This window comes from Odontesthes bonariensis, chromosome 9, assembly GCF_027942865.1.
Source record: "Odontesthes bonariensis isolate fOdoBon6 chromosome 9, fOdoBon6.hap1, whole genome shotgun sequence".
Classification (NCBI taxonomy): Eukaryota; Metazoa; Chordata; class Actinopteri; order Atheriniformes; family Atherinopsidae; genus Odontesthes; species Odontesthes bonariensis.
In genome coordinates, this window is record NC_134514.1 from 21,410,055 (window position 1) to 21,432,333 (window position 22,279).

Sequence of the window (22,279 nt, forward strand, 5' to 3'; positions counted from 1 at the left end):
CACAATTTGCATTTAAAAAAAAACAGACTATTCTCTAACATTGCCTCAAAGGAAAGGAAAGCAATCTATTCAATTCTTCAGGGAATTTGGGGTCTTTTGTAGTCATAACAGATTATAGTGTCAGTCTCCTTTTCCTTTCATGCAGTTAAAAATCAAAGTCTTGTAGAATCAGATATTGTGGAATCTAAAAGCTGTGTTTTGTTTTAAAGATTAAAAAGAATACATATTTCAAGTTACAACAGGATTCAATTTGCGTGACAACTACATTAATGAGGTAAAACTGGAAGCAAACCAGTGATATGAAATTTCTAATGTGGTTAAAAAATGACATAATTACAGTCCTTGTGTGACTGTTATAACATGCATAAGAGGGACATGGGACACTCTTTATTGTCTTATTTGGTGCTGCAACTTTTTCTGATTTAGACAAAAAAAAATAGTTCAAAGTTCTTTGCTGTCTGAACAACCTCCCCCCTCAATCAAGCACTGATCAGCACTCAAGATTATGTTTTTTAGCTCAGCTGGCTGCTCATTACATCTTAACCAGCCCTTATATCTTAGTTTTACCAGCAGCAGAATTCATCAAAGTGTTAAAAAGATCCAAAATAAATTCATAGTTTCCACCAGTAACTTCATAAGGGGAACATAACATCAATCTTTTCTCATATCATGGAACATGCTGCTCACCACTTGGTTGCGTATGCATAAACTTTTCTCTGGATAATGATGCGAAGTAATGGTGGCTTTACCCAACAGGTAGAACTGTCACATGCTGGAGTTGCCTTACATGACTTGTTTCAACCTGTATGCTGGCACAATTTAACCACACTAAACAGATCAGATCAGCTTAGGCCTAATTGCCACACAAATTTTCTTCTGCAATATCTGCCAATTTTGCACTGACATATGAACTACTCCATAAAAAACAAGCAGAACAATCTCTGGCACAACAGGATTGTAATTGCTATCAGTGACAAAAAACACTAATAATCTTATAACCGACACAAATATGTCAGATGGCACCAAATGCACAAATCCTTAAATCTAATCAGCATTGCACATGTGTCTATGAAAAAGACAGAGAGACCTGGGTTTGGTAATTAACCAGATTTGCTCCTTGGTCAACCTAGGTGTGAATGGTTATTCTAAGCATTTGATGTCGAACATCTTCATCTCACTGTGTTTATCTTCAGAAAGAATTTGTCATTTTGCAATTTTTTAACCTGTTTTGTGACACTGCAACATTTGTAACATTGTGACATCACAAGACTCCGCCCTACTCTAACCCTCCCAGTAGCTGAAAAGTTGTTCCACGCCTTTAAACCCACTCCAGACTGGACTACTGCAATGCACTGCTCATTGGGATCCCTAGCAAGAGCCTGCAGAGACTCCAGCACATCCAAAACTCTGCAGCTATAGGGTCCTGATCAGGGTGCAAAAATATGAACATATTACACCGATTCTTCGCTCCTTTCACTGGCTTCCTGTCTCTGCCACGATTGAATCCAAGGTCTGCCTCATCAACCATCGATGAATCGATGGAAATGCCCCCCACCGAAAAATAACTGCTTACTCTACAATTTACAACACGTTCCGTCCGCCCCAGCCTCATAAACCACCTCCACATCCCTAGAACCAAGTTATACACTATGGGACATCGGGCCTTCTGTGCTGCTGCCCCACATCTGTGGAACGCACTTCCTGATACTCTCAGGACATTTCTTCAAGCAGAACCTTCGGTTTTTCAAATCATTCTCCTTCAGTTATTGCTGACTCCCTTTTAAAGCTTATCTTGTTTTCTCTCTGTAAATATGATTTTATTCTTTGCTTTTATCCTTATTCTGTTCTGTATCACTTTGGGATTTTTATAATGTAAAGTGCATGATAAATCAAATATATATATATATATATATATATTTTTTTTTTTTTATTAATATTATTGTTTACTTGCCCTGAGCACCAATTCTAAAGCAAATGCCCCATAACCGGGCCTTTGCCTTAAAAGAGCCATTCAGACATGTGTGGTCCAGCATTTAGGTTCCTACAAGGATGGTGGGCCTCGTGTTTTCCTTACAGATATAGTCAGACAAGCCGACACGCACACACTTTCTCAAACACACACTCTTATCGATCAAAGCTGGAGACGCAGACGCTATTTTCATTTATCCTGAGAGTCTCCTGGCTCTTGTTATTGATTCTCTTTTACGCTGTGTTTAATTCTGAGCCAGAGAAAGCCTGCCACTGCCTCCACGTCCAACACCTCTCTCTGTGTTTATCGACCATATAGTGGGGCAGCTTCTAGCCTCAGTGCTTGAATTTTCACTGTGGCTGTTTTATTGCAAGGGTCAGAATATTGTATTATCCAAACTGATGTATTACCAGTGTAAGATGCACTTCCCTTATCTCTTAAGGGTAATATTTCATCTGACCAAAAGCTGATGAATTCATGTGGGTACGCAACATTTATTCAACCTCCAGAGGATTATCTCGAGTTGCCTCATAAGTGAAAACTTTTTTATTAGGTAAAATCACAACATCATAACTGTGACAGCACTGATAGGTTAAGCTGTGTCGATGTCTAGTGCTGTCAGTGTGCAGTGTTTGTGTAGGAGAAACAGTCATCCTGAAATCACATGCAGCTTATTTCCCTCTTATCCTCTTTTACTCAGAAATCATGTGACTATAGTGCCTCGATAAGGTTACTCTATTACTCTGTTTCTCTTTGTCCTTCCCTTCTTTTTTCCCTTTCACTGTCTGAAGGAAAATCAAGGAGAACTACAAGGACAGGGCCTATAAGTAAAGAGAAACAAAGCTATCGCCCTCCCAGCAGAGTGTTGTCTTAGAGACCTGGTCTCTAAGACACTGACTCAGATTGTAGGAAAGGAAAATCCTCTCATAACCTGAGTATCTGTTGAACCTCCCTTTCCACCACAGCCGTCCTGTGTACTCTCTGGGAAATTGTTACATCAGTGCTGAAAATCAGATCCAATTATTACAAATTAGAGAGTGACTCCTTTTTCCGCTGGCATGTGACGTAACCTGTACACCAATATCTGACAGAGACTCTGGTGCACAACAGATTTCTTTTTTTTTACCTGGGGAATGGAGAGAAGCTGCTGCTTTAATTGAGGAACAAAACCGTTTTAGAGGAGGAGGATAATAAGAAAGTGTTTGTTTGAAACAAGATTAAAACTTAACAATGAGTTTGTTTATGGATAATAATGTCCGTACATTTTCTTCAGTTGACATCTCTTCAGTGAAACTGATTCTTGTTCCCCGCGGCATGTGGTGACCCTCGCTGACTTTAAAGGAATGTGTTTGATATGTATGCAAGAAAGCTCGCTACAGTGGTCTGTAGGTATGAAGGTAAAGACTGGGCGGTCTCGTGTGTGCGCTGCCTGGCTGCAGTCACATGGTAGGTTAGTCAGGTCGATAAAGAAAAAAAAGCAACCTCTTCTACGCCTGAATTAGATTTTTTTTTCCTCTGTGAAATTGGATTTCAAGCATATTATTGAGAGTGACTGATAACACACATGCTGAGAAAAACCCTCGTCTAAGAGGGCATCAGGGGATAAATATTTTGAGTTCATAAGCAAAATAAGTTTGATTTGCAAGTAGCATGCTTTGACAAAATTGTGTGCACGTGTGTCCTAAAAAAATTTTTTTTTTTAAAGATAAAAAAATTCTCTGAGTTTGTCATCCCAATCTGGCAATGATGATGTAACTTTGAGCACCGATCAGCAGTCTTTCATATAAAGTGATGTGGTGAAGGATTTGAAGAATGGTGCATTAATTGTACCACATCTTCAAACCACATCTGAAGTGATTGGTCGCGAAGTTGCTGATTGTAAAGCATTTCCATTTCATTTTAGAAAAATTTGCTTCACAACAAGGCTGAAAATGTCGGCTTCAGTCTGCGTGTGCTTGATAACACAGAGTCGACTGGCTGATTAATGTCACCAAGAAATAATCAGGGAGCTGTCAGTCAACTCTGGTCATGGGACCGCGGTATGGAAGTACATTCACCTCTTAAATATCAGCTTTACTCTGACTGAGCCATACTTGGATCTATGTTGTTGGTCTAAATTAGATCTTGATACCAACATAGGATTTCTATATATGGTTGAAAACTTTCTTTTTCAGCTGAGCATTTTAAGGTGAATCACACAAAAATATTGATGGCTGAAGACCCAGTTACTTACACTAACTATCCTTATATCATTCAATACAAAGTATCAGTGAATAAATGTACTCCAAAAGCACATGACTAATTTTATCATTTATTTGCCGGGCTTCATTTTTCTAATCTTGAAATAAACAAGGATTTCTATTTCTATTTGAAAGTGATGTTATTGAAAACAATACTAACAACAGCTGTAACAGGGACTTTAATATCCAATTTGTAATTGGAATCACAGCTTAATCTGATTGAAATGGCTCATGTAATCACCTCTATCAGAGCAGACTGACCTAATCCATCTCAATCAGTATGAAATTTTAAACAGATTTGTTGTAGTTATAGGGACAAATATTTTCCCAATCCAACTGTAATCATTCTGAGTACAGACCCTAACTTGACTGTTCATGAATGCTACATAAAAAGATCAGATAAGATTTGTTCTCACACGCATTAAAGCATTTAATCAGAATTTTTCTTCTTTCTTTTTTTTTTTTTTTTACAGATCCATCCAAGGTGAACCCACGTCACGGTCCATTATGACCAAGCGTTTTTTTCTCTTAGAAGCACAAGCTTCTCCTGCAATCTCTCACAGCTGATGTGACGGGAGAATATAGAAGAGATATAGAAGAGAGCGGATTGTAAGAAGAATCATTCAGCTCACCAACAACTTGATGTTCCTCCTCAACCATAGACCAAGAGATGGTGGATAAAGGTCAATTAGCAAAGAGGTGGAAGGGGGGGTGAATGGATGCAAACTGCAAATGACATGACATCATGCACGAGATGAATAATATAACCCTTGTGGAGGTGATCCAAATGATTCTGTCAATGCCAGAAAGTCTTCACTTCATTTGGGACAAATATGTGCAGAAAGACGATACATGTAGAAAAATGAAATACACACTCTTTCAGCTAAAACATTTTAAGCATCAGGGCATCATTAAAAAAAAATTAAACAAATGACTAAATCATTTGGTCCTTTTTTGTCTTGAAATTAGGCAAATACAACCCCACTGGAACAACATAAGACATATCACACAGTGTTATCATTTGTTAAAAAACAAAGAAATCTATTAAATTCTTTTTTGGTCTTTTTTCGACCATGTCTCTGTTTAATAGGTGCAGTGGGTCTGAGCTTGTGTGTGTGTGTGTGTGTGTGTGTGTGTGTGTGTGTGTGTGTGTGTGTGTGTGTGTGTGTGTGTATGTGTGTGTCTCTGTGTCTCTCTGGGTATTTAAGGGGGTGGGAGGGTTATGTTTTTTTTATTTGTTTTGTCATTGTTGTTTTTTTTTTTGGTTAAAACGCAAAATTTTATTGTTGTCATTATTGTTGTTTTTTGCTTAAAACGCAACTTTGTGTTGCGTTTTAAGCACGAAAAGTGCCATATAAATAAAATTTAATTTGATGATTTAAAAACACACAATGTAGAGTCACCTATTAACCTAACATGTTTTTGGGTGGAGGGAAGAAGCCGGAGTACCCGGAAAGAACCCACACAAACACAGGGAGAACATGCAAACTCCACACACAAAGGCCCCAGCCGGGATTCAAACCCATTTACAAACAATTTGGAGAAATTACAAAAAAACTTAATTTCAGCTACATTTCAGATTCTGCAGACCACATTTAGCATGTTAAATGTTAAAGGTCATGACAGTACAATAAAAAAAAAAGGGTGAACAAATGACTTGCAAGTCAAAATTAATTTTTTGGAAGGGTTGCCAGGAGAAAATTATTTTCTATATAAAAAGATCATAAGCCCACAGCCTGGGTTTGTAAAGTTGCATCTGACCAAAGCACAAAGACTTCTGGAACAATGATCTTTGGACAGACAAGACCGAAGTGGAGATGTCTGGTCATAACACACAGCCCCACGTTTAGTGAACAGCAAACATATCAACACAAGCACATCATACCAACCGTCAAGCACGGTGGTGGAGGGCTGATGATTTGGGCTTGTTTTGCAGCCACAGGACCTGGCCATCTTGATAGTCATAGAGTCGACCGTGAACTCTTCGGTATTCCAAAGTAGTCAAATATGAGATATGTATGAAGCTATCTGTCCGACAGCTAAGGCTTGGCCAAAATTGGATCATGTAACAGGAAAATCATCCCAAACACGGCAGCAATGTGCAAGCAGGGGCCCGTTGCACAAAAGTAGGATTTAGACATCCAGGATGAATTACTTAGCCAGGTTCAAGGAATCCAAAACATGGACGCCCAGGCTTAGTTGGTTGCACAAAGGCCAAGCCAGGATGAGCAGACACGGATTCATTAAGCCAGGTGAAACCGATCCCGGATAAGTGCTGCACACGGCTTGCTTAAATAGACCCCACGATCGATCATAGATTCACTGATTCACCATGGCAACAAGGGCGGCGTATTTCTCCCCAGCGGAGCAAGAATTATTAATGGAAGCATTTGAAGAGGTGAAAGAGAAAATAAAACAAAAAGGAAATACTGCCACAGTTAAAAAACAAAGGGAGCAAGCGTGGCAAACCATTGCTGACCGCCTGAATGCGTAAGTAGTGCACAAATCACACTCACCACTCCACTGAAACTATCACAATTAGGCTACAATCCAAATAAAATGTTAATTAACATATCGTCACCTTCCTAAAATAATTGCTCAAGTCATTTTTTGGCATCAAAGGTGTGGTCCAAAAAGTCATTTATTTAATCTTAGTTTTTATGAAAAACAATAAGTGTTCTTATGTCAAGCATCCTTTGATACATACTTACTGACTGAAATTATTATTTTATGCTATAATTTCATTTTTGGGGGGAGTTTTTTGTGTTTCCTGAAAAACCTGAAAAAATTACTTGTGCGATTATTTTAGGAAGGTGACGATATTTGAAAAGATATTTGTAGCCTACTTTGATTATGATTAAGTTGAAATTGACTGCATGTGAGTGAAATGTAACTCCATGCTCCTCCACTGTTTCATTGTGTGTGTGTGTTTGTGTGTGTTTGTGTGTGTTTTTGTGCATGTAAATTTAACATGACTGGGCCAAAACGGACATGGCAGCAAGTCAAAGTGAAATATAAGAACATCCTGCAGAACGGTACTTCCCCTGACAAATACTTAACAAGTGTACTTTTTATTAAGAATGTGCCTGCCCACACATTGCCTGTACTGTGCATTAATTGGTTTAACATCTTATCATTTCAGATGGTCTGCAATGCTAACTATTTGATCAGTAATGTTGTGGCAAAGTGGCCTGGCTCGGTCCACGACTCCCGAGTGTTTCGGAACTCAGAGATCTATCGGCGCCCATCACAAGGTGAGCCACAGAACCTCTATTGATAACCACTTTTAACATCATGGCTGTGTTAAGAATGTCACTACTTATGAGGTTGTGATGGTAACATTTTGTATTCACAGGTGAATTCCTGGGTGTATTGCTGGGTGACAGAGGGTATGCCTGCCATCCTTTTCTGCTCACTCCATTTGCAGACCCTCTGGAGGCACAACTGGCATACAACCATGCCCATGCCAGAACAAGGGCCCGGATAGAAATGACATTTGGCCTACTGAAGGCACGTTTTCAGTGTCTGACCCACCTGAGAGTCAGCCCAGACAGGGCATGTAATATCATTGTGGCCTGTGCTGTCCTCCACAATGTGGCCTGCCTGAGAAAGGAGAGGGCCCCCAGAGTGCCAGCTCTCATAGACTGGGACAATCCTGCCATCTTCCCGGATGATGACTGTGGTCGGCTGGTCAGAGATCAATATGTGTTAAATTATTTTAATTTATTAATTTATTTATTTAAGTTGGGCCTGCAGAGGCAGAGGAATTTTTGTTAGGTTTTTGTGCTGTATAGGCAAGGCAATTTTATTTGTATAGCCCATTTTTACAAACAGTTTGTCCCAAACTGCATGCTTTGATTCTGTGCTTTTTGTCTTGTAGAGCACTGTGTGACTTCAGTTTTGAAAGGAGCTGATGGTTTACTTGCTTTGATTCATCCTTGTTCAATAAAGGAACATCATGGTACACTCTAATGTGTATTTATATTTATATGGTGATGTACTTTATGTGTAGTCTGTGGGAAACTAAATTATCTAGTGGTTCATCTAAAATCATCAGTTATCTAAAATGATTGTAATTAATGATCACAAATGTTTCAATAATGATAGTGGGTATAGTTAAATGTTTTAACAATATGTTCTAGGCAGTGGAATGAATATTGGTTTCCATTTGTGGCGACCGCTGACTGAGATAAGGAATGAGATTAAATAGATCCTGGAATTTAGCCTGGTCTGGAGCAGGCTAGCTTCACAGAATAAATCTCCATGGTAACTTAGGTCTGAACATATCCCACTTCCCTCTATCTCACTTTTGTGCAACTGGATCACGGATAAGTTGATCCAGGATAGCCAACATATCCCGGCTTAATCCCTTATCCTACTTTTGTGCAACGGGCCCCTGAATGACTGAAAAAGAAAATAATCAAGGTGTTGCGATGAACCAGTCAAAGTCCAAACGTCACTTTAATGAAATGCTGTAGCTTTAAGAGAGAAAGCTGTGTACAGATAAATGGCCACAAACCTCAAGAAATGTTATAAAGAAAACTGTGCCAGAAATCTCTCCACAGTGTTGTAAGAGACCGATCATGTTATACAGAAAACGATTACCTCGAGTTATTGCTGCTAAAAGTGACTTTACAAGCTGTTGAATCATGGAGTGTACTTGGTTTTTCACACACTGCTTCTGCATTTTTAGCTTAGCATTTGTTATATCAATGCCATTACATGGTTGTGTTTACGGCATTTTAAAACCCGGTGAGGACCAGAAGATTTTTATGCCCTCATATATATAAAACCTTGGAAATGAAAGAGGGTGTACTTTTTTTCACAAGACCCTGTTTCTTCCAGCGCGTGATGAAGCAGATTTCTTCCTTCCATAGAGGCAGCTGTGGCCCCGAGCGGTTGTTCACCAATAGTAGGCTTGGTGGTTCATTCCCTAGCTTTCCCAGTTCTCATGTTTACATTCCTCTGATGTATTCATTGGTGTACTTTCTGAATCAAGCCTGGTTCCAGCCTTTTTTCCACCTGCAAAGCTCAGGGTTCTGGAGTTTGAGAAACTATTCCATCATAAAAGCATCTCCAATTCTTTCTTCTTTTTTTTGTTATGGCCTCTGGAGTCATCCGTTTGCAATACATCTTGAGTCAGATTGTACAAGCTCACAGGAACCTCACGTGACCTGATTTGTTTCTGTGCTGATTTCAGCCTCAGCAAAACTGCTCATGTTACTTGTGCACGATCTATGGTGTAATCAATATGCATTGAACATGTTCCATGTAACATTTTTCCAGTTAACACTGATCCTTCCTTGCTGTCTGTTTAAGACAGACTACTGATCCAGTCAGTCTCTTATAGTTTCTAAATCAAAATTGTCTTGAAATATTCTCATAATTCTGAAGGAGGCTGACATCTTGGGTTTCCCATTTGCTGTTGACAGTATAGACAAAAATCTCTAAGCTGCTGCTGTGTGAGTCTTGTCACATCAGACTGCAGGATATGGATAAATCCAGCACTCCACTAACTGGGTAAATTCAATAAAAGATCTGTTTAGACACAGGCAGAGGCAGGAAGCTACTGCACCAATTATCTCCAACAATAACTAATGGTGTTACTGACAGACAAAAACCTTCAACTGAGGGCAGCACCTGAGTGCCATCTATTGGCTGGTTGTCCACTTACCTATAGTTCAATCTTAAACTTTTACACAGGGCTTACATGGCTCGATAAAATTTAATGTAGATAAATCTTGTCCATTTCAGAGCAAAGTCAATATGGCACAACTAGGACACAATGAATACATTTCAACACCAGCCACTGGTTGATTATTTTATTAGCTGATGAGCTGTTTGCAGTCAACAAGCTGAAAACCGGGCAACATCGATGTTCGGCCAATATCAGTGCATCCCGAGCCACAACGGTCCACGTCATTTGTCAAAATGCGTCAAAAATGTAACATGATATTTTATATTTGTTCAGCACGTATCCATGGTCATATGTCCCTAGTTATCAGTTACATTAATTATGTTAAAATTGGAAACACATGTATGGGTTTACTACATAATAACGTAGCGTAAATCATTAACAAACAGACATGTCAGTCATCAAGCCAGTAAAGCTTTTATTCATATGAACATTTTGAAAACCGGATACATCTTTGGTTCTACAATCTGTCTTAGTTCACTCTATATAATATATACATAGCTGTATACATATTTGCATTTATCCCAAAATTACAAATGTTACAAATCTTTCACAGTGGAATAGAAATTGAATATAAAAACCACTGAATTAAAACAGACATGGTCTTTGCTTTAAAACAGCTTTTACTTTTGTACACATTCATGTTTATCATAGAATTTTCGATATGTTGCCATGGTAATGAGTTTAATTATACCTCAGTGATGAAATAAGAAAAAAAAAAGCACCTTTAAGTGCACTTATAAATAAGATAGAGTAAGGATATCTATTGAAGACATTAAATAAAACAGCCTTTGTTAGAAAAGGCTCTTTGATTTCATCCATATAACCTTCTATACATGGTGTTATTAGGGCCAACATTATAGGTGAGATAAAAATGTTGATAAAGAATTTTAATGAAACCAGTTAAAAAGAACAATTAAATTGGAATGAGGATTGGGTCTTATCAACAATGAGACTGGGTTGCTTTGGTTAGCTGGTAGAAAACAAATTTAAAATTTCTAATTAATCCAAAATATGTGGAGAAACTTAAAATGTTCTCAGTTTGGGGGAAAAAACAGGACGAAAGTGGAAGAATAGATTGGAGATTACAGGAGGGAGAGAGAGAGGCTGCTACCTTGGTTTGTATGTGGCAATTACCTCCACAGACCTTTAGTACAGACATGCCGAGATTTGCTGCAATCTCTCTGTACATCTGTTCATTAACTGTGTCACCATGGTAACTGAAGTGGCAGAGTCAAGACTTGAAGTCACCAAAAGGGTGACCTTGGCTTTGACACAGCTGCATCCATCTCTCTGTTTCTCTTTCAGTCCCTGTTTCAATCTATCCATTTCTTGAGCCAGCTGCCTCTCTGTCACCCACCCGCCTGCCCCGAGCTGCCAGACAGGAAAAGAGCTGGCACCCGTACCCTCCTCCTCAAAAATAAATGGTTCTTCCTCTTGCGCACGCACAAACTCTGCGTCGTGTGAAACGAGATTTAAAAGGACGTCCAACTGACAGGTGTTACTGTTACTGGGATGTGAAGCAGGAAGAGCAAGTCCCTCCTTTGCCCTTATCTAACTGAGGGGTGATGGTGTCGGAGACGTCCGATTGGAGCATGTCATTCTCACTCGCAATGATGTGTTTCACCAAGCAGTTGGCTGCCTCATCAATGTTAATATTCTCCTGAAAAAAATAAGGGGGGGGGGGGCAGGAAAGTAGATTAGAAAAAAGAAAAATATTGTTTAGAAAACAATTTGTTGTTGCGATGAGGCACTGAACAAGAAGCCAGAAAGATTTGTGCAGAGGAGGTACTATAACAAAACTGAGAGCATGGATAAAGTCTCAACAGCCGTCACATGAGCAAAAACGGAAATGGGACTTTTGCATAAGCAGTTGCTGTTGGTGGTCCTGGATGGTGACTAATACCAAAGTAATTCTATCCATTTGCTTTTATCTTTAAAGTGTGAAGCACTTTGAATCATGTTGTTGAATTGTGCAGCATAAATAAATTTGCCTTGCCTTAACATCTGACTCTTACTTTGGAAAAAAAATGCACCTAACACACATCTGACATAGCTGATTATCTTTAAAACTGTTGGCAGAAAATAGATAATGTATTGATCTGCTGTAACAACCCTATGGAAAACAGAAGACAGAAGTATATTTCAATCATAGAAATAGCAACCTGGATCCCTAATCAATAAATGAATAGAGGAAGTACAAATGACTTAAAAGACTATTCTAAAAAACTTAAACTGATTCATCCAAAGTCATCCGGAAAAAATTATGCTAACTGCCAAACAAATACTCACAACAGCATCCTTGCAGAGGATTAGGAATACTTGGACCAGAACTCTGGGTGAAGCTCACATGATGAGCTTAACAATGGGAAAAGACCAGCACACATACACACACACTTTTCTAACACATAACTTTGGCTGCAACAGCATTAGATAACCGGAACGTGTCTTGTGATGAACTCAGAAGAATGCACACTCCTTCTGTGTTCAATCATCTCTTGAATTTACTGTTAGATTTACAACTTAAGACTATTCCATGTCCAAATAAAGACACACACAAAAAAAGCATTCTCTATTCTCTGCACACATAACTTCCTTCTCCTTGCACTTTAACGCATGATGAGCATGTCCAGGGCTGATTGAGATCAAACATTGGACTAATTATATGATCAGATAACTTAGGCAGTGTAACATTCTGTAGAAATGCAGATTTTAGAAACTCATTCAGCTCAAGGACAACTAAATGTTCTCTTGTAAAAACACCATTTGAGGCACAATTACTATCACTATTCATACAAAAGTTAAAAGTATGGTCATTTTTTCTTTTTTAGACAAAAGGGTACACAGAATCAGTGGTGCAGCTTGCTGGATTTTTCACATACCAGCTTCAACCGTGCATGATATTTACAAAATGTCATATGACTGCATTTCAGTTCCTTGAAAGGATTAATGTCTTGGTTTCAGTAGCTTAAAGTCCAATTAGTTTTAGCCCTCTTTGTTGTTTTTAACACAAGGCAAACTCAGGTTGGTTGAATGACAGTCCCAGATGTTGGAAAATGTGCGTGTAGTCTATTTTCTTCCACCCCTGCTCAGTTGTGAGATTATGCACAGCCAGGGTTTAAGCAGTGTCAGTGTGTAGCTCACCTCCCAGTCAGAAGATATTCACTACATATTTTCCACTCCTGTCTACATGTTAGCTTTGGGTCGTACAGGGCTTTTACGATAGCTTTAATTTTGTGTTGACATATTGTGTTGATTTCATGTGTTTATCATAGCAATACTGTGAGAATTATGTGTCTAATTCAGACAAAACACTGATAAATGTGGTTAGACAGAGTGAAATGCACTTATTATTGAAACCTGTGCACATAAATATACAATCACAGACATCGTACATAATTTAGAATGCTTAGATCAAAGTTCCCCTGAGTCGTGGTATGGTATTCCAGCATAAAAATGAAAAAAAAAAAACAAGAGAAAAGCTGTGAAAAAAATGCAACAAACATTTTGTAAGGCTGACCAGTCAAAAAGCAGTACGCATCAAGAACTGCATACATGTCTACTATCTCTGTTCGAGGTCCACACTGATCCGTGAACACAGAACAAAAAGTTAAATCAGCGTAAAAGTAAATGCAAAGGAGATTCAGTCATATATGTTTGAACCTCAGTTGGACTCGGATGAGGAATCTGTTTGGCATCAAAACTAGTGACTAGCAGGTTCATCAAAATGGTGAATGTGGCTAGCATAACTTTAGCTTTCTATATTAACTGGCTGTGGTTGACAAAGCCTTTGTTTTCTTTCAAATTTCTCAAAACTAATGCAAACTTCTTGAATGTGACAACTCTTCGCTGGAGGTTTTAGCTTTCTTTTCCACATTTTAAAAATGACAACTGAATTTGTGACGAAGCAAATCTAGGTTGCCTAGAAAACATTTTCATGTCAGTTTTAGGGCAGAGAATATGAAAACACCTCTGAAGTGACAAACTTTCACAGTTGGAGTCTGACATATTTTTGAGTGGAAACTTTAAGTTTCTGATGAAAACATCTGTCTCACATTGAGGAGAATCAGCCTAGTTGTCAAACTTCTCCTTTACAATTTGTGCAGGGAAAGGAAAACATTGATTTGATGTATTCTCTCAACATTCCTGGACATCCAGTCCAGATGACAGAGCACCTGATACAAGTGCAGCTGACCAGAAAAAATACAGAAGGAAACGTCTGCTGAGATTCTCTGTGGGAAAGCAGCAGCGCTCTGTGATTGAGACTTTGTTCATATGCAAATGCTAAACAGACTGTGACTGTGAAACTCAACACATTTAAAGGATTTTCTCCCATCTGAATGTGCTTCTGTTGTGGCATCCACACAAGACAATCAGGTGCTGGGTCAGTCAGAGTCAACGATGTCAGCTGCTTCTCAAGGACATTTGAACAGATCAGACATGCTCGATGACACAGGGGCTTGAATTACAAAGCTCCCATAGAGGCTTGGTCATTTTTTCCTTCTGGAAATGTTATTGCTGTGTTTATATGTGCCTGTGCGACACTGATGGTTCTCACCTTTGCAGATGTCTCAAACCACCCCACAAAGCCATTTTCCTGGCAGAACTGCTCCATCTTTATTCCGTTATTGGTCAGCACGTCCCGACCTTGGTCACATTTATTAGCCAAAAGCACAGTAGCTACATGTTTCCCATTGGCAAGTGTCAATTTGGAATCCAAGTCCTCCTTCCATTTCGTGACGGCCTCAAAGGAGGCAGGCCGTGTCACATCGAACACTATGAAGGCACCCATGGCTTCACGGTAATACACACGGGTCATGTTTCCAAACCTCTCCTGACCTGGAAGACACACACAGAAACACAAAAAGAGAAGGCTTGTTGTTTGGTGCCACTGGGAATGAGTGGGAACCTTTCATACTTCTATTGATGCATGCTGGAAAATGTATATTTTCCATATGTTATGTATATTTCCCATTTACAGCACACACAAAGCAGCAAACTGGCACAGACTCTTCAAAATAAGTCATGTAAGTTATTCATTTTATCACACTTCTGTCACATACATGCTTCCATGTATACGTTCTCTGCAGGCTTCACCTCATTCATTCACCATTTATGTACATGTCCATACTGAAAAACAGAAAGAGCGGCACAGAGAGATGAATATGATGGAGAGAGGATGGAAAGGGGACGAGATTTCGCCTTGGTGTGTTTGTGTCTGCTTGCCTGTGAAATTGTCTGCAAAGATTCCTGACGGTAAAATTAATTTGATAAGCCCTGTTGGAACGCTGTATCCACACAGACTTTCCATCTAAAAATTCTTCTCGAGCGCAATGTCAGCTTGTGAGCATTTTTTATCACGATGGGCTAGCCAAAAATAACTAAAACTGAATTTTTAAGGTACTCAGCACAGTGCCCCACAAAGGATGTAAGAAAAAAACAATGTTGAGTGTCACTGAAGTGTTTCTCATCAGAACAGGTGGATCAGAGCACAGGGTCAGCAGCAGAACAGCTGGCAAGATGACAGTTTTGCTCAAGGACATGGCAGATGTGCACTGTCTCATTGAAACACGTCTTTATACTTCTAGCTATTACAGCAGACAAAACATACAATGTGTTTAAGCGCACATTATTATATTTACATTCCTGTATACAGGGTCATTTAAGTATCCAGGTTTCTCACCAATAATGCTGAGATGTGTACAGATTTCTCATCGTCTCTCTGCAGCCACTAGCAGAAAATGATTTTTAAAAGCTCTGCCAGTAAAGTGTAAGGCCAACTCAATCTGCAAAAAAAGTTTAGATGCTGTGTAAAATGTAAATAAAAACAGAATACAAATTATTTGCAAATTATCGTGCACCAACATTTCATTCGCAAACAAAACACAGAAAAAATATATATTGAAAATGAGATATTTCTTTCAAAATATGAACTGATCTTGGATTTGATGGCAGCGACACAAATAAAAAAGTTGGGGCAGGTTGTGTTTCCCACTGGGTTGCATCACCTCTTCTTTTAACAATAGTCGGTCAACAAATGGGAGCTGAGACCAGTTGTTGGACCTGTGGGAGAGGAATGTTCTCCCATTCTTGTCTATTATAAGATTCTAGCAGCTCAGCCGTCCTGGGTCTTTGTTTTTGTGTTTTACTTTTTATGTTCCAAATCTTTTCAGCTGATGAAAAGTCTGGACTGCAGACAAGCTAACAGGCTAACCAAAGATCAGGGGCATCCAATATTGATTTTCAGCCATGTTCCTTGTGAACAGAGATGTCGCAATATTCTCTGAATCTTTTGATGATATTATGTACCATGGATGGTGTAATATCCAAAGTCTCTGCATTTTTACATTAAGGAAGATTATTCTGAAATCGCTCCACAATTAGAAGATGCAATTCTTTGTAGATCGCAGAACCTCTGCTCATCTTTCCTTCTGAGAGACTCTGCCTCTCTGAGGTACTATTTTTATACCAAAACATGTTACTGACCAGTTAGCCTAACTGGCTGCAACATGATCCTCTAGCTGTTTCTTTTTAATACCAGTTACTTTTGTTGCCCCCATCCCAACTGTTTTGAGACACGCTGTTCTCAAATTCATGAGGAGCTGAATATTTTTCATAAAACAGTAAGATGTCTGACTTTCAACATTCAAAATGCTTTATGTGTTCGATTGTGAACAAAATGTTGGTTCGTAAGATTTGAAAATGATTGCATTATGTCTATAAAATGCTAAACTTACAAAATAAATTGGGAAAAGAAACAAAGTTCAAAAAGGCTTAAGGCCAAAACTTATTCTATTTTCTTTTACCAGCGCAGGTGTGATGTCACACAAAGTCAACATTACAGTTACAGTTTGATATCTATGTTGCTCAGATTTGATTGATGCACTTTGGTATCAATGACTAATCAGAACAAAACTAAGTCATGACTAAAACCAGTCTGTATTAACACTAAAACCAGACTGTTTGAATAAGAAGTTGTGAAACAAGATATTTAACAAAAGGTCTTGTGACCTGTCTCGAGCAGCTTACAGGTGCTTCAGTTTACATAAAACGTGGCAAAATTTCCAGTCAGTCAATATCACCATGGAACTTCCCCAGCTCACTCTTGACATTGATACAAGTATGGTTTCCATAACAATATTTATCTAAATAATATGTCTAATTATGCAAATGAGGTATTAGGTGTCTAAGATGAAGCAGTTTTCATGCATTTCATGCATCTGAACACTGGTGATGCCAGCTCTCATTAAAAATCTGAAAACTCAACTACACTGTAGTCAACTACAAGGAAAATCCTTTTTGCACCACGTTGTTAGGTGTAAAATCTTACATGAATCTGACTATGAGGCCCTTCAGGGTACAGATTAATCAAAGTGAAAAGCTTGGCGAGTAAGGGCAACTAAAGTGGAGATAAGTGGAGAAAAATGGCCTCAAAAGTTGATTATGAAACTTTCCCATTTTATCATAATTAAAGACAAAAAGTACTCCTATCCTTAAATTGACAAATAGTGCATTATCTATAATACAGTATGTGGTAAATAAATGTACCTAAATTTGTAAATTGGAGGGTTTATTTCTCATTTGCTAAAAAGAAGGCCTGCAGTGGAAGCAATAAAGCTCAATGATACTGTGTTAGACTCACCAAGAAAACAATTTAAAAAAAAAGCAAAACTCTTAACACGGAGGATACATTATACCAGATGATAATTACGCTGTTAAAAGAATAGAATACAGACATTGTGTTTATGATACTCATTTCAACATTATGATTTGATCATAGCTGAAAAAAAAATCGAAACATTTCTGGTTGCAAATTTATGTTTTTGTACAATTATTACAGTTATTTTTAGTGTTTTCAAGTACCAAAAAACTAGTAATAAGGATAATGTTCATAATAAAACAAATGTGAGTTAGTTTATAACAGTTAATATCTTTTCATATTCTGTGTTCAAAAAGGACACCAAAAGCTGAACGTACATTGGGGCACTAAGATAAGACCCAAACTTTTCTCATTTTCGTTTTTATGTCTGACAAGCAAGTTCTTTCTCCGCTACGAGTCCTAGACACAGAAAAATGGCAGACAAAAATAGAACGGTTAGAGTTGTTTATCCTCGAAAATGCAGAGAAGCAGCAAGTGATTTAATGGTTTCGAGGCCTGAGATTACGTAAGGCCATCATCAATACCTACACAGACCTGCCGTCATGCTGGGGGAAATCACATACTGAAAAATATATTTTGGATGTGACCAGTTTGACAAAATATTCAAATTCCTGATCCAAACTAAATGGCAAAAAGCATATGATGCAGAAACAGTCAGAGCTATTTGGGTTTTCCCACCGAAGGGCCTCCATTACTTTTATTCAAGTGCAGGGAGCACATACGGTGCAATACAGGACCTATGGCAGTTTCCCCAGACGGAGACACTCTTCTTTGGCTCGTAATAAAAGCTTTCTGTATGAAAGGTCTTGGGCCTCAAATCTCCCTCACATGAGTTTGAGACACATGACTGCTTGCGCTTACTGGAGAAAGCGCACAGGAGGGGAGAGAGCAGCAGGTCAGAGGATTCTTCTAAACCTCAGCCGACACTCATGTGACATGAGACCGCTGTAGCCCTCAGGTTTGTCATCTTACACAACAGCATATCCCAGTCAAAAGGTTGCATTATTTCTGGATTCCGTGGTTGGCAAAGGCAATTAAAACATTACATGCTATCGAGAAAATATATTACGATTTCTGAGTACCGTGGCTTTGAAAAAAGAAAATCAAACAAACCCTCAACTCCTCAGATCCATGACATCTGAATCCTACTAAAAGCATACAGTACAGTATGCTTCATGTAATGCACTTACACAATTTATAAGGGGAGATTTCATGGAGGTGAACAATGAAACCAGTGCACAGAACAGCACTGCAAAGAAGAGGGGACCAGGCAACGTAAGTGATAATATACATTATGACTACGCTACAAGTGTCAGTACAGAAGACACTGTGTGTATGACTGTTCTGAATTACTTAAACAGGAGCCAGCAGCTGACATGACAGTGGAACCATGATATTAGGGGTATGTTTGCATTTTGCCTTGAGCTGGAGCCTGTGCTCCTGTTTGGCTCTAAATGAGGGGAGACTGTCATTTTCAGGCCCAACAGAGCAGCCGCTGCAGTCGTTCTGAAACAGTGGCAGATGGTTACAATGGCCGTTTTTATCATAACGCTTTGTCATTAAAATCTGCTCTAGCTCATTTTGAGTCTGAGCGGTTTAAAATACAACATGCAGAAGTATGGAGCCACAATTTAAACCATTAAAAACAGAATTATCCTCATGATAACAGATTCCCAGAAACAGGACTTAACTTTTAAATGGAGCCTTCTGGTAATTTTACTGAAAGGACCAATTAAGCAGACTAACTTCCAAAGCGTTTGATTTTAGATTTCTTTTAAGCTTCAAATGAAAAACAATACTCCTAAGAGTGTCAGTAAACCAGGAAAATGTTTAGGTTTCTTAATCCGAGTGTGTTAAATAGGCTACCTCTTCACTAACCCTCCACAGTTTTGTAATACAGCCTATTCATTTGCGTAAACACACTTCCAAACAAAGTGAAAAAGTTTCAGAAATCGACTTGGAAGTGATTTTTAAGTGCCCCTCGCTGTTTCACCCTCTCTGTATACAATGTGAGCAGTGCGTAAAAGTTAGACCGTACCTGCGATGTCCCACAGCTGCAGGCGCACCGTCTCCTGGTCCCAGTTAAGGACTTTGAGAGCGAAGTCCACCCCGATGGTGGCTCGGTAATTGGGACTGAAGTTGTGATGGACGTACCGCTTGATGATACTGGTCTTACCAACCCCGAGGTCCCCTATCACAAGAATTTTGTAGAGGTGCTCCTTGTGGTGGTTGTTCTGCATGGCGACCGAGGAGGGCGAGAGCTGAGCATGAATCCACCGTGCGGATAGGACTTGGGGGATGAACGGGGGAGAGACGCGGGACAACGCTCAGACGTGGAGGGCTGGGAATGAGAAGGGGAAGTAAGGTAGCTACGCCTTGGCCAGCAGAGGGACGTGGAGAACCGACGTGTGCACCTTGTGACCGACACAGGGCTGCTGCCAGAGAGGGACGGCTGTGTACTGCGCTATGCAAATTGCAACAAATGTTTATGTAAATCCTCCAGGATGAAGGTGATAAAAGCTCGTTTGTCAGCAGTGTTGGACAAAGTATTACAGTTGTACACTTCACTTAAGGTAGCAATGATAAAGTGCTTAAAATACAGCACTCTGATTTGGAAACTTAGTTATAATTCATGCCCATTTACAGAAGATGTAACCTACTTTAAGTATGAAAAGCACCGAGTACCTGTAATCATTGGGTTTTACTACAGGATTTAGTTACTAATGCACTAACATTTTTGTTGTATATGCATGGATAAAGAGGAACTATTATTATCTAAAGTAAAACACAAACAGAATACTTTGTAATATTCTTTTTCCCAAACTTTTGCATGTATATTTTACTAATCAGCTATAGCTGTCATATATTAACTTGCAAGAACAAGGTTGTATTGCAACCTGTAATTTAAACTGATATGTCTTTGTTTTTTAATGTTTTTTTTAATGGATCAATAAAATGTCTTTGATTAAGTGAAATTAACATAAATTATTTTTTGTAAATAAATCTTAAGAATAGTAAAAGTAGCGCATGCACCTGCGGTACTTTCATGTCCTTTGATTTGATGCCTTAATTTAGTTGCTTTCGGAAGTCACAAAAATTTGTTAAACTAAGTTCACCTGTGTGCAGTCTAAGTGTCACATGATCTCAGTTTAGCTGCTGTGAAAGGCCCCTAAGGAAGACCCGGGAGCTCTCCAAACAGATCAGGGATTAAGTTCCAAAGAAGTGAAGACTGGGATTGAGTGAAAAGAAATATTTATACAAATATATCAAAAACTCTCAATGTTCCTTGAAGCATTATTAAATTTGTATAGCACCACAACAAAGCTTTTAAGGTAACAAGTAGGCCAAAGGTAACCCTGAAGGAGCTGCTCAGTCCCAGTGCCTGTACTGAAGGACATTTTAACCTGCCAATCAGTAAAGATGGTTTCATAGAAAATTAGCTATTGCTTAAAAAAAACAAAAAACAATGGCGAGCATACAAGAAACTCTTCAAGCATGTGGAAGAACATACTCTTGACATCCACCCATTTTCTATACCTGCTTTATCTAATCCAGGGCCATGGCGGCTGGAGGCTGGAGGCTATCACAGCTGCCAGTGGGCGAATGACATGCTACACCTTGGACAGGACATCAGACCATCACTGGGCCAACACAGAGACAAACAACCATGCATGCTCACACTCACTTGTGTGGTCAATTTAGAATCACTAATTCATCCAACGTGTGTTTTTTGGACAGTGGGAAGAAGCTGGAGTACCGGTAGAGGCCCACATGTGCGCAGAGAGAACATCAAATAAACAAAACACACCAAAAAATATCAAGATTTCAACCAGGAACCTTTTTGCTGTGAGGCAACAATGCTAACCATGACACTACTATGCAATCCAACTCTAAGCAGGAGCAATTCAAATTTCGCTTTTTGGCTATTGAGGAAAATGTAGCATGTGCTTCAAATCCATCACCTCTCATCATTTTAGCACAATCATGCTCTGAAGATGTTTTTTTTTTAAGAAAACCTGTTTCAGTTTTTAGGAGAATTGACACCGATGAGGCTGCTCACCTTTCAGCATGACAATGACCTTAAGTGGAGTGGTTCAAGGGGAAAGACTAAAATATCTTTGAATGCCAAGTCAAAGTCCAGACCTCAGTCTGATAGAGAATCTGACTTCAGATTGACGTACACTAGCTGAATCCATCCAATTTGAAGGAGCAGTTTTGCCTTGAGTGGGCAAAAGCCGCAGAAGTTACATGTGTAAGACTTAAAAGAATTAAAGCCATAAGTGATTATAAAGGGGGACTCTTACTAAGTTAGCAAAAGTTTTGTCAAATCTTTTTACAAGGGGAAAAAAAAAAAAAAAAAAAGAACAATGGTCCTTCAAAGTAGACTTGTGTTAAGTGACACAAAAGTTATTCAGCAGCAAAAGAGGGTTTGAACATTTGCCATTAGGCACTGTACAGAGAAGCAAGTAAAGGGAAAAGCTTAAATACGAGACAAAAAAATGTACTGCACAGGCTTTACTTTCCAGCATTTAATATACAACAATTCTGCTTCAACTACAGTGACCCTTCTAAATTAAAGTCCTGAGCAGCCAAACTCCAAAATGATCAAGGCCCTAAAAAAAAAAAAAATCTGAGATCCAAAGGAGATTCATTCAAATTTAATCTTTCTTTGTTATAAACACCCAATTTAAAATAAAAAACAGAAGTCCCCACAA

The 22,279-nt window shown here is 38.9% G+C and overlaps 1 protein-coding gene across 1 annotated transcript; it reads right to left on the reverse strand.

Annotated features, from left to right (window-relative positions):
- Window positions 1–10,298: 10,298 nt before the first annotated feature.
- On the reverse strand, window positions 10,299–19,894 carry rab38a (RAB38a, member RAS oncogene family). Its single transcript, XM_075474435.1, has 3 exons — window positions 19,603–19,894; window positions 14,463–14,743; window positions 10,299–11,567 (listed from the first exon to the last, which is right to left on the reverse strand). Exons 1-3 carry the CDS (start codon window positions 19,802–19,804, stop codon window positions 11,412–11,414), a joined length of 639 nt encoding a protein of 212 aa, XP_075330550.1. The 5' UTR covers window positions 19,805–19,894; the 3' UTR covers window positions 10,299–11,411.
- Between the last annotated feature and the right edge of the window lie 2,385 nt (window positions 19,895–22,279).